Below are 13,753 nucleotides of genomic sequence, written 5' to 3'. Positions count from 1 at the left end.
ACAGTCATATAAGTAAAAGGTGTGAAAATAAATGTTCCTGTCATAAACAATATTACCTACGGGCAATATCCCCGTACTTAATCCTATTGATTTTTAATCACCAGTAAACCAAACTATGACACGGTAATTAACAACTTGCAGTTATTTTCCATGAACAGTTTTAATCAATTTTAAAAAGTAAATTATCACTGATATTCGATATATTTATTATTGATTTAATCAAAATACTTGTATCTTCTTTCAATAAAAACACGTGTTATGTTACAATGTTTATCGCTAGTCAACACTATACTAGAACTGCATAACATAACCGGAAATAAACATCCGACTCCATACATATTTCTCGGGATTATTCTTCGTTGAATTCTTAAATTCGTGGTTCGCTGTGACCCACGAAACCCACGAAAATTGGTATACCACGAATAAAAATGAATCCACAGTATATATAAAATATACTTTTTTCATTTTTTTGGTCTTTTGGAAAATGTTGTTCGTGCTGTATTTAGACCCTTCTAACAAGAAAATAGATCCTACTTTTTATGACACAAACAGATCACTTAAATGTTCTAATTTCATTAGTCTAAACTTTTCCTTCTCAAAACTTTATAAATAAAAAATACAAAAATTACACCAACTTTAAAACTGCATACCTAATATAAGATTGTTTTTGTTCTCCAATCTGTACTTCAGCATACAGCTTAAGCACACACACAACAGCACTTTTGATTTTAAAAAAATAAGTCCTGTCTCGATGACCTCATTGCTTGCATCCACAAGGGGAATATCATGATAAATATAACTGACTACAATTCACTCCAATTCAACAATAACATCTCCTTCATCAACTGTCTGTCCTTCTTTAAAATAAACTGCCTTTATCTGTAATAAATTAAAAGACATTTTCAACACATATGTATACTTTTTATAACAAGATAGTTTATGCAGACAGCAAATCATTATGGAATCTGACAAGCTGCATTTAATGCAGCAAATGACCCAAAAGAATTTGAAGACATTTTCTTATTAATTTCTGAAATCTGTAATGAGAAAAAAAAATTGTCCCTCCCCCCCCCCCCCCCATTTTTTTTCACCTCCCCCCTCCCCTTTTTCCAAAATAAAAATTTTTCCCTCAAGATATGGTCATTATCTCAAATATACAATGGAGTTTGCAACCATAATTACCCATTTAAATACATCATAAAAGTCTTAAAATAGAAAATGACATACATAATCATGTCTAAAAATAATATATCTTTAATCAGCAGTTTTGTTAGTAACTTCTAAAAATAAATTGACAGCTAATCACCTCAAGACATTGACAATACAAAATTTCTTTATACATAATTTTAAAGCAGTGTAAGGGGGGTAATCCAAATTTAACATTGTACTTAAAAGTGATTGTCCATTAACAAGGAAACCCTTGTTTTTTCCCCTTTTTTAGCCCCTAATTCCTAAACAGTTTGAGCCATTACCCCCCAAAGCTAATTCTAACCATCCCTTTGTGGTATGGAAACTTGTTGTACAATTTCAGAGTAATCCATACACCATTCCACAAGTTATTGTCTGAAAACTAGAAAAATGCTTATTTGGGCCCCTTTTTTGGCCCCTAATTCCTAAACTGTTAGGACAATAACCCCCAAAATCAATCCCAACCTTCCTTTTGTGGTTATAAACCTTGTGTGATTTCTATTAACTAATACTAAAGTCATTGTCCGGAAACCAAGTGTCTTCGGATGAGGACGACGACAACTTGATACCAATATACGACCGCAAAAAAAGACCGCAAAATTTGTTTGCGGTCGTATAAAAACTTGGGGCAGACTTCAGAGCCAGCTAGTCTTGATTTCTTCTACCCAAATTGAAACGGTGAATCACTATCCTTACATCTTATACTGATTAATTTGGATGTATAAAAAATAAATGTGGATAGTGTCCACAGGTGGACACAGATGATGCCCCCGCTTACATATATATTTATAAAGGGACATAACTGAAGAACGGTAAAAGTGACACTACCCAAATTTGAACTTGATCTGAGTTTTGTGGTAATAAGCATTGTGTGTAAGTCTCATAACATTTGGTTTAGGCTAACTTAAGTAGAGAACAGAAACTAAAAATTCAGCAATTTTTCTATTTGTAAACACACACAACTCTAGAACGGTTGTGTATAAGTTTTATAACATTTGGTTGAGACAAACTAAAGTTAGAGAACGGAAACGAAAAATTCAGCAATTTTTATGTTTATAAAGGGACATAACTCAAGAATGGTAAAAGTGTCGCCACCAAATTTCGTACTTAATCTGTATTATGTAGTAATAAGCATTGTGTATAAGTTTCATAACATTTGGTTGAGGCAAACTAAAGTTAGAAAACGCAAACAAAAAAATCTTTAGTTTTGTGGTAATAAATATTGTGAATAGGTTTCATAATGTTTGGTTTGGACAAACTTAAGTTACAGAATGGAAACTAAAAATTTTGCAATCTTTCAATTATAAATGGCATAACTCAATAATGGTTAAAGTGACACTACCCAAATTCAACTTGATCTGTTTTTTATCAGTGGAAGTCAAAATTAAACATTGCATTGTATAAAGCATTGACTGTAATTGATTCAACTATAATCATGGACAAAGGATGATAACTCCAATTTTAATAAAATGCTTCGCTGGGGCGCAGCTTGATACGACCGCAGAGGTCGAACCCTGAACAGTTGGGGCAAGTGTGGACACAACATTCAAGCTTGATACAGCTCTGAATTTGGATTGTTATTAAATATTTGACACAGCATAGGTTTCTGACACAGAAAGAATGTGGTCTAAGAACTTGAATTTTTTTAATTTACCTATTATGGTCCAATGTCCAAAATCAAAATACATGTTTAGATTCAGCATATCAAAGAACCCCATATATTCAATTTTTGATGAAATCAAACAAAGTTTAATTTTGGACCCTTTTGACCTCAATATGAACCAATTTGATAGCGGGGCCCACAAATAAAAAATCTAAATTCATGGTTAGATTCAGCATATCAAAGAACCCCATATATTCAATTTTTGTTGAAATCAAAAAAAGTTTAATTTTGGACCCCAACTTGGACCAACTTGAAAACTGGGCCCATAATCAAAAATCTAAACACATGTTTAGATTCAGCATATCAAAGAACCCCAAGAATTCAATTTTTGTTAAAATCAAACTAAGTTTAATTTTGGACCCTTTGGACCTCAATGAAGACCAATTTAAAAAACGGAACCCAAATTAAAAATCTAAAAACACGGTTAGATTTGGCATATCAAAGAACCCCAATAATTCAATTTTCGATGAAATCAAACAAAGTTTAATTTTGGACCCTTTTGACCTCAATATGAACCAATTTGATAGCGGGGCCTACAAATAAAAAATCTAAATACATGGTTAGATTCAGCATATCAAAGAACCTCATATATTCAATTTTTGTTGAAATCAAACAAAGTTTAATTTTGGACCCCAATTTGGACCAACTTGAAAACTGGGCCCATAATCAAAAATCTAAATACATGTTTAGATTCAGCATATCAAAGAACCCCATATATTCAATTTTTGTTGAAATCAAACAAAGTTTAAATACTGGACCCTATCTTGGACCAACTTGAAAACTGGGCCCATAATCAAAAATCTAAACACAAGTTTAGATTCAGCAAATCAAAGAACCCCAAGAATTAAATTTTTGTCAAAATCAAACTAAGTTTAATTTTGGACCCTTTGGACCTCAATGTAGACCAATTTAAAAAACAGGACCCAAAATTAAAAACCTAAATACACGGTTAGATTTGGAATATCAAAGAACCCCAATAATTCAATTTTAGATGAAATCAAACAAAGTTTAATTTTGGACCCTTTTGACCTCAATATGAATCAATTAGATAACGGGGTCCACAAATAAAAAATCTAAATACATGGTTAGATTCAGCATATCAAAGAACCCCATATATTCAATTTTTGTTGAAATCAAACAAAGTTTAATTTTGGACCCCAATTTGGACCAACTTGAAAGCTGGGCCAAAAATCGAAAATCTAAATACATGTTTAGATTCAGCATATCAAAGAACCTCATATATTCAATTTTTGCTAAAATCAAACAAAGTTTAATTTTGGACCCTTTGGACATTAATGTAGACCAATTTGAAAACTGGACCCAAAATTAAAAATCTAAATACACTGTTAGATTCGGCATAACAAATAAATAAATGTGATCAAAGATTTTACAAATCTAATGCGCCATACTGTGCAATTAAAGATTACTTCTTGAAATTTTTCAATATTTGAAATTTGAAAAAAAAAATAATATTTGAAGAATAATTCTTTTTAATTTCTGAAATCTGAAATGAGAAAAAATTGGCCCTCCACAATTTCTTTTTATTCTCCCCCTCTTTTTCCCCAAAAAAATCTTTCCCTCAAGATATGGTCATAATCTCAATTCAAATTTCCAATGGAGTTGGCAACCATAATTACCCATTTAAATTTACCATAGTGCTAACTTAATCTATTTTATAATAGAATTAATATAAATATAGTGTCAAATCTTTCATATGGATTTTTTTGTAAAAAAAAAAGATGAAAACATTTGCAGATATTTTTACTGGTCTTCCTTTATAAATATGCATTTCTTTAAACATAATTTAAAAGCAGTGTAAGGGAAGTAACCAAAACATTGTATTTGGATTACCTCCCTTACACTGTTTTAGATTATCTTTATTGTTCATTAACCATTACTTTATACATAATTTAAAAGCAGTGTAAGGGAGATAATTTCAATGATGTATTTGATTTATCTCCCTTACACTGCTTTAAATTATGTTTTGTACTAAAGTATTTGTCCATTAACCAGGACAACCTTGTTTTTCCCCCTTTTTTGCCCGTAATTCCTAAACGGTTTGAGCCATAACCCCCCAAAGCAAATCCTAACCATCCCTTTGTGGTATGGAAACTTGTAGTATAATTTCAGAGAGATCCATACACCGTTCCACAGTTATTGTCTGGAAACTAGAAAATGCTCATTTTTGGCCCCTTTTTGGCCCCTAATTCCTTAACTGTTGGTACCATAACCCCCAAAATCAATCCCAACCTTCCTTATGTGGTATTTAACCTTATGGTCAAATTTCAAAAAGATCCATTCACTTAAACTAAAGTTAGAGTGCGAAAACCAATATGTATTCGGACGACGACGCCGGACGACGACGCCGGACGACGACGACGACGACGACGACGACGCCAACGTCATACCAATAAACGACCACAAAATTTTTTTGCGGTCGTATAAAAATTACTTGATATTTAGAAGAAAATAAAAATTTGGCAATTTTTCCATTTATAAAGGGGCATAACTCTAGAACAGTTAAAGTGACGCCACCAAAATTCAAACTTGATCTGTGTTTTGTCGTAATAAGCATTGTGTATAAGTTTCATAACATTTGGTTGAGGCAAACTTAAGTTAGAGGACGGAAACTTAACATTTTGCAATTTTTCCATTTATAAAGGGGCATAACTCTAGAACAGTTAAAGTGACGCCACCAAAATTCAAACTTGATCTGTATTTTGTGGTAATAAGTATTGTGTATAAGTTTCATAACATTTGGTAGAGGCAAACTTAAGTTAGAGAACGGAAACTAAAAATTTTGCAATTTTTCCATTTATAAAGGGCATAACTCTAGAACGGTTAAAGTGACGCCACCAAAATTAAAACTTGATCTGTGTTTTGTGGTAATAAGCATTGTGTAGAAGTTTCATAACATTTGGTTGAGGCAAACTTAAGTTAGAGAACAGAAACCAATTTTCGGACATACGTACAGACGGACAAGGGTAAAACTTAATGCCCCCACAACTACGGGGGGGGGGGGGGGGGGGGGGGGTGGGGGCGGGGCATAAAAATAAACTTCTAGTGATGAAAATACAATTATCAAAACTGAATAATGTTATGTTGTATTTATCAATATCAACTAATTTATTTCTACTGTAATAATAGTATGTTGTTTAGTAAGTTTGTATGAGGGAAATGTTGACCACATTGCCATACCAGACTAAGTGTTATCACTATAAACTATAATTGTGCATCATTTAAAAAATTGTTTACAGCTTCCTCATAACTTCTATTTTTATTTTTCTGTACAGACCAAATAAAATTAAAATTCATACTTCGGTAGTCTATTGTTGATAATAATTTGTAACTATTACCAGTATCTCTCTCTCTGACATTGTGTGTCATTATTCAGTATTGGCATTAGTTTATTTTTTGTATAGTCGTATAGTCAAATTAATCAGTAAATAATTGGGTTTTAAAGGAGACATTGAAGTTTCATTGAAGGACTCCACAGAGAACAATAGCTTTTGTAATTATTCAATGGGACAGTTCACTTTGCAAAAATTGCAAGGTAAACACCAACTGATTCTTGAGAAATACTTTGTTATACTTCCTTTGCAATAATTAATCAGATTTTTTTATAATTTCTGTTTCATTTTAATTCATACATCATAGGGCCATACCTGTTAAAAAGGAAGGAAAAATCAACTCTAAATTTGTATAACAAACATAATAAATATGCAAAAAAAATATATAAATCACACCTTTCCAGTTTTAGCTGCCACTAGGCTGTTCTGCATTTTCATGGCCTCCAATACACAAACCTCCTGACCTTCAGATACCTGAAAATTAAATTTATAATTTATTCAAGACCTCCTGCATAATCTTAATTTTTTCATTAAATCACCAACTGACCTACAAAGTCTTTCACAATGGATATAATTGAAAACAATGATTTGTCTTGCCTCTGTTAAATGCATTTGATACATTTCTTAAATAATACAGATATTTAAAAAAAAAATATACATGAATATATATACTGAAAGGAACATTCATCACTGATGATATCTGAAGAGCCAAAGGCAATATCACTGCTAGATAGATTAACATACCATCTCATGTGACTACTGGTATATTGCATGCATTATCAACAAACTCTCAACTCAAAAAAATCTTAGCTTAAGCTAGTGATCTGAGAACTTGTTCATGTGACCACTGCTTTCTGACAATAGAAGTACTCTTCTCAATGGAATGTTAAATGGTTGTGAACCAATGTTTTTTTCAAGATTGGCTTTGGTGTTTTTTTCAAGATTGGCTTTCGATGTTTACTTGGTTGATTGGTTGATCCTTGGTGTTTAACCCCACATCCAGTTCTTTTGGCTATATTATGGTTGTCATATTTTAATGTTCGAGGGAGCCAGAGTGCTCAGTGAGAACCACAACCTTTGGCAGGAAAAGGATGTTTCCTTGGACACACATATGGTCCCTCAAAAAACTCCATTGGTCCAACTTAAAGTAAACTATAAATCTGATTAGGTATAGAAGAAATAATTTAATCTCTATGTGGTAATAACTTATGAATTAAATAATTTGAAATTTTAATTATTTTTTACCGGATCTCCAACTTTGGCTGAAACTGATTTCAACATTCCTGGCATAGGTGCGGTAATCTGGGTTGAGCTATCTGCCTCTGCCCTTTCAGGCAAGTACTCCAACATTTCACTGGTGAACTCATCCATAACTGATACAGGGAACTGATGAAATGAAAGATTTGCATATTTTAACATCAAAAGGATTTGTTATTGGTAATTGTATGATTATAATTACATTATTTTCTTATCACACACAGAAAGCATAAAGATGAAATAGTCATTTGTATTTTATATTTGTGATAAAAAAACATGAAACAAGACAAAAAAAGTTTAACAATTATAAGTTTGCTACCTTCAAAAATATTTTTCAATAAAAATGAGAGAAATGTTTTTTTTTTTATATAACTGCTTATAAGAGGTAGAAGAATAAAGTGAGATATAAAATTTAATAAATATTGAACAAAAAAAATGAAAAAAAAATATAATAAAACCTACCACAGTGCCAAAAAATCTGAGATTATACTTTCCTCCACCAATTCTTTGTGAAAGCTGAAAAGATAAAAGATTTTTTTGATTTCTGCAATGACAGTTCTTCAAATGATGTCTAGGAAATTAAATGACTATGTAATGTAAATATGACATGTATTACTATTTTTTTACATTCTACTTAAAAATTTTCAATTTCATTCATTTATCAATCCTGTTTTGTAAAGCTACTACTATCCGCTGTATAATTATATATGTAAACCAATATCTAAAATACATCTATAGCATAAAAATATATACAATTAATTTAAGTAACTTATAATTCAGTGACCAGTATTACTCCCATTTTGTTAACTTATAGTTCATTGACCAGTGAAACTCCCATTTTGGTCACATTATGTGAAACATGGATTTACTTTATAACCCTAGTTAGGTAGAGATATCGAATATGAATTTTAAACAAAATCAGGTTTTAAAGAATGAATGATAAAGGAATAAGAAATTTTTATCTTCAAGCTACAAGAAAAGTATGGACAAGAATCACAACCTTTTTATAAGCCCTTACATGACTTATCCTTCTTCAACGAGAGATAATATCAATTCAAACACAATTTAAATATAATTTTCATAAAAGTTAGGTTACAATACACCTCTCTTGTGTTGTTTTTTATGCATGAGTTACACAAGTTGACCCGAATAAAATCCGCATATACCACGTCATCGAACAATCGATTCTTATTATGACATAAGAAATTTGTGAGAACGTGCACATTTTCGAAAGTCGTCTATATGAAAGACTTGATCATGATAACCGAAAAATCTCATATAATACCTGGAAGATCCTATGGTTTCCATTGATGTCTGTTTCTATCAATGGTGTAGAAAAATTAATGTCACTTGATAATGATATTGTTCTTCCTCCAATGTCCATCTATAAAGGACAACAAATTTCAGTAAATCAAAAATATATTTTGTCCTTCACTTAATATACGAAAAAGGCTTACGTTGAAAAAAAATAAAGCATAACTTTTTTCCATACACACAGAGGTTAAGATACAGTCTTCTACAATAAATAATTGTTTATACAATGTGTGAAGCTCTAATCTAAAAGTCAGGCAAGCTCTTAAGGGCATACGATACAGTTTAGATCCCGTAATGAAATTTTGATGAAAATTTGCATATAGGCTATTTTTTACCTTATTAAATCAAATATGTAATAAAAAATATACCATAATGTGCTACTTTATGAGTAAATTGAGGTTGAAATTTCAGATATTTCCTCAATATTCAGATTTGTGGACGTATTTTTCCTTTCGACAGAAATACATAACTTTTTTGTTTTAAAAGATAAACACAAGCTGTTTTTTGTTAAATTATTTGTAATTTCTGTTTTATACAAATGTTCTATAAATTTGTACATTTTATTTCTACAAATAACTCATATTTAAAATGTTCATGAATGTAGAAAAAAACGTCAATTTTTGCTGTATATTTATCAAATTAAAAAAAAAAATGCACTATTGACTTTTTCATGAAAATTGGTACACATAATCTTCATATGTAATCAAACCAAATGTCATTTTAAAAAAGAGGGGTCCATGAACTCGTTTTCAAGTTAAAACAGTTTGAATGATAAAAATCAGTCAAAAACTGCATCTTTTCCCGATAAGTCACTGTTTCACATCGCGAAAATAACAATTTACGTTAGCAACGTCATTACATCCCCTGTAACTGTATCGTATGCCCTTAAGCATGTGGAAGGGCTAAACCAATTATTTAAGAACTCTCAGTTGTCTCATTGGCACATCAAATCTTTTTATTTTTATATATCAGCCATTAATAGCTTTTGGTTAAGACTCTCTCATTAATTTAAGAACAGACCTTCGAAATAAAATAAAAATATTTAAGTAACTTTAAAGTTATAGATTGTTTAATTTTAAACATGGCAGCTTCTGAGTCAGTCAACATCAAATATTCCATGCAAGTTTAAGGATTAATCTATATGTTTTAACAGATTTTGAAGTGTTTATTATACTTACATTAATCTGTCCATCTGTCAAGGTTGCTTTCACCAACACAGACTTGCCATCTGGTTGATTTACAACTAAAGGCCATTCCTTTGGAGTATTTGTATCCATTGGGATTCTTTGGAAAAAAAAATATCAATTTAGACTTTACTACTGCCACTGTAAGATCAAAAAATCAACAAGAGATATTGCACAAGTATATCTTCTATACCATGCAGTCCACAAGGTTTACTTTTTCAAACACCATTTCTAAATACTTGCTGAAAAATCCTTTCAGTAATATTCATTTGCTATTGTACCTTTAACAACAATAACATTTAACACATACATCACATTTTTATGTAGGCTGGTAAATTTGTGAGTGATATAAGTATACTATTGTCAGTTAATAGTACCAGTGATTATTTCATGGAAATTACGTTCATACAGTGTAAGACAAACAGATTAGTCGTTGACAGTTGTTATAAATTCTTTGTGATAAACATCATTTTTGAAAAATTTGCACATCAAATCAATTAATAAATCTTCTCCCTCTTAGATCCCATTAGAATTATAACAAATATATAGAAAGGTTTATAGATATCATTTCCCCTCTGATTAAAGGCCTGCTTTTTAGTTTTATGTATCTTGTCGTGCTTTATAAGAATACTTATTTACCTAGATTGGTTAGTAAAGGTTCTTGCTACTAGCTGATCTTTGATGTATATAGCAACTGCCATTGCACATAACTCATTGTTTTCATCCTCTGACAGAATTTTACCTGGAAATACAATTAATTTATGATCCGAAATAAATGAGACAAAAATAATAGTTTATTTCAGAAATTATTTAATTTACAAGAAAGGTTTCTTCTGTCACTAATCATTACGATATATTATTATTAAAAGCAAATACAATGTACAGTTGAAACTTAATCTTTTAATTGCTTGTATTCAATATTTACCTGGAAAACCATCTGGATACACTGATGGCAGATAGTTAGTACTGATATCACCAGCTACAAAGCTTTTCTCTGTCACAATATCACGTAATAATGGAATATTATGTGTAACACCTGTGGAAAAGAAAAGAAACTCAATATACATTTTTTATATAATTACTGAAAAAACATTAAAAAAAAATTACAAAAATTTGGCATTACATACTACAGTTAGAGTGGGAAAAGTTCATAATGGTACACTGCACGGCAAATGTCATTGTAGTGAACTACAGCCAATTGTTATAATGTATGACTGGATACAGGCGCAGCAAAAGTGACATGATTAAACCAGATATTCTATAATCACTGCAGCATAAATATACCTAACTAAATCATGACTTTAAAATTATGGTTAATTGTTGATACATCTATAAACAACTGAAATAACTAAAGCAATGCTATAATTTGTTAAATAAAAGATTTTTTTTAATCAAATGATTACCTCTAATAACATAGGAATCTAGAGCTGTTACCATGGTATCCAAAGCTGCCTGTCTGTTATCACCATAAGTCACTAACTGTAAACATGTAAAATATAACTTTAAATCAGTCAGTACATTTTCATGTTTTGGTAATAAATAATGGTACACAATGATATATGTAATTTAATAAATACAGAATTATCAAACTTTATTTATACAGCAGGATTATAAGAACTTCAGATTTTAAGCAGATTTAGAGTATGTATGATCCCGGCTCTACATGCTCCAATTAATCAGGGGTTGAACAAGTAGATCTCAATAAAAGCTAGCATTCTTTCCTATAATTTTTCTGACTTTTTCTATTCTACCTTTAATGTAGTTTATACTTATTGACTGGGTATGAGTGGAATAGTAAGTTTATTGTAATCCGGGGTGCAACTATTGCCCTGAGGCATAGCCGAGGGGACAATAAACTTACCATTCCACAAATATCCAGTCAGTAAGGGTTTTATTATACCGAAAGAAACAACAGACAATAAATGTCGGAGCTAAATCAACTATTGTAATAAAAAAGCAGAAACCCAACCATACTGTTTAACGTTTACTTCATATATATTCTGATTGCTAAGGCTACGTCCCGCACTGACGTCAACCCTAGATACAATAGGTAAAACGCGACGTCATAACTCCTGCGGTATTCTCAACATCCTCCAATCCTATAGCTACAGTTGAAATTCTGCGAAATATAATGACGCTTGCGGTCAAATCGTTTCATCAAGGGCAAATAGTTGGGCCCCCCCCCCGTTTTGTGGGACAAATTTGGTTGATTATATAGGGAATCACTGAAGCATGACTGGAGCGGGGCCCCCCTTAGGTCAGTCAGCGGGCCCCCCTTATGAAAAGTTCTGGATCCGCCACTGAAGAGTATAGCTATTGTGTCACAGTAGAAACTGATGATTAGCAAATTGATATGTTCTGCTTCAGCATTCTGCAAAAATGATGTTGTTTTTTTACAGTGATCTGTAAATTCAGATATTATTGTAATGTTTTCACTGATGCAAAAAATGTGACAGTATCAGGTTCACAAAAATAAACACTTGCATTCATAATAACTGATCTCTAGTGATTTTTCATTCATAAAATTTTTGTAATCGCATTAATTAGATTTTGCATTTTTCCCAGTACAAGGATTCGCAACAATAAATGCACACATTATTTCTAAATGTAGAGTATTGCATTATTTTGTCGTTAAGCATAATCACTTTTTTCATCTGAAACATGCAAAGCCTTCTGGATAACTGTCCAACAATATAGAACTGAGAATAAGTGAACAAAAGGTTATAAAATACATAAATGGTTAGGTAAAATAGTACTTTGTATAAATGATAGAAACTTACTTTACAGATCATTGGATCGTAGTAAATACTGATCTCACTACCCTCCTGTATACCACTATCACAACGCACCTGTAACAAATACATGTATACACAATTATTATATTACATATACTGATTTACTGTAAACTTGCACAAGAGAATCATACAAATAATAATAATATATTAAAAGGATATTTGGTCAGAGAACAAAAAAGGTCTTTTGTGTTTAGAAATCTTTTGTAAAAGCATGAACTTTTGAGAGTCCTAAAATATTTGGTTATTAGGGACTTGGTAAACAGAAAGTTATGAAGTGCCCTGTTCGATTGAAATTGCACCATATTGTAGCCCATACTCTACCAAATCAAATAAAATGCTTCGCTGGGGCGCAGCTTGATACGACCGCAGAGGTCGAACCCTGAACAGTTGGGGCAAGTATGGACACAACATTCAAGCTTGATACAGCTCTGAATTTGGATTGTTATTAAATATTTGAAACAGCATAGGTTTCTGACACAGAAAGAATGTGGTCTAAGAACTTGAATTTTTTTAATTTACCTATTATGGTCCAATGTCCAAAATCAAAATACATGGTTAGATTCAGCATATCAAAGAACCCCATATATTCAATTTTTGTTGAAATCAAACAAAGTTTAATTTTGGACCCCAACTTGGACCAACTTGAAAACTGGGCCCATAATCAAAAATCTAAACACATGTTTAGATTCAGCATATCAAAGAACCCCAAGAATTCAATTTTTGTTAAAATCAAACTAAGTTTAATTTTGGACCCTTTGGACCTCAATGAAGACCAATTTAAAAAACGCATGGACCCAAATTAAACATCTAAAAACACGGTTAGATTTGGAATATCAAAGAACCCCAATAATTCAATTTTTGATGAAATCAAACAAAGTTTAATTTTGGACCCTTTTGACCTCAATATGAACCAATTTGATAACGGGGTCCACAAATAAAAAATCTAAATACATGGTTAGATTCAGCATATCAAAGAACCCCATATATTCAATTTTTGTTGAA

At 31.4% G+C, this 13,753-nt stretch overlaps 1 protein-coding gene across 1 annotated transcript in view; it reads right to left on the bottom strand.

Annotated features, from left to right (window-relative positions):
• Nucleotides 1-446: 446 nt before the first annotated feature.
• Nucleotides 447-13,753, bottom strand: part of LOC127738400 (propionyl-CoA carboxylase alpha chain, mitochondrial-like) — a 34,420-nt gene continuing 21,113 nt past the window's right edge. The window contains exons 14-23 of the mRNA XM_052249640.1: nucleotides 12,737-12,805; nucleotides 11,360-11,435; nucleotides 10,882-10,992; nucleotides 10,596-10,698; nucleotides 9,951-10,056; nucleotides 8,744-8,842; nucleotides 7,921-7,974; nucleotides 7,447-7,587; nucleotides 6,598-6,675; nucleotides 447-879 (exon numbers count right to left, since the gene is read on the bottom strand). Coding sequence (XP_052105600.1) covers nucleotides 811-879; nucleotides 6,598-6,675; nucleotides 7,447-7,587; nucleotides 7,921-7,974; nucleotides 8,744-8,842; nucleotides 9,951-10,056; nucleotides 10,596-10,698; nucleotides 10,882-10,992; nucleotides 11,360-11,435; nucleotides 12,737-12,805 — 906 coding nt within the window. The 3' untranslated portion in view covers nucleotides 447-810. The remainder of the gene's footprint in view (nucleotides 880-6,597; nucleotides 6,676-7,446; nucleotides 7,588-7,920; nucleotides 7,975-8,743; nucleotides 8,843-9,950; nucleotides 10,057-10,595; nucleotides 10,699-10,881; nucleotides 10,993-11,359; nucleotides 11,436-12,736; nucleotides 12,806-13,753) is intronic.

Source organism: Mytilus californianus, unplaced genomic scaffold (genome assembly GCF_021869535.1).
Source record: "Mytilus californianus isolate M0D057914Y unplaced genomic scaffold, xbMytCali1.0.p SCAF_4, whole genome shotgun sequence".
Classification (NCBI taxonomy): domain Eukaryota; kingdom Metazoa; phylum Mollusca; class Bivalvia; order Mytilida; family Mytilidae; genus Mytilus; species Mytilus californianus.
This window is presented reverse-complemented; position numbering and strand designations above follow the sequence as displayed.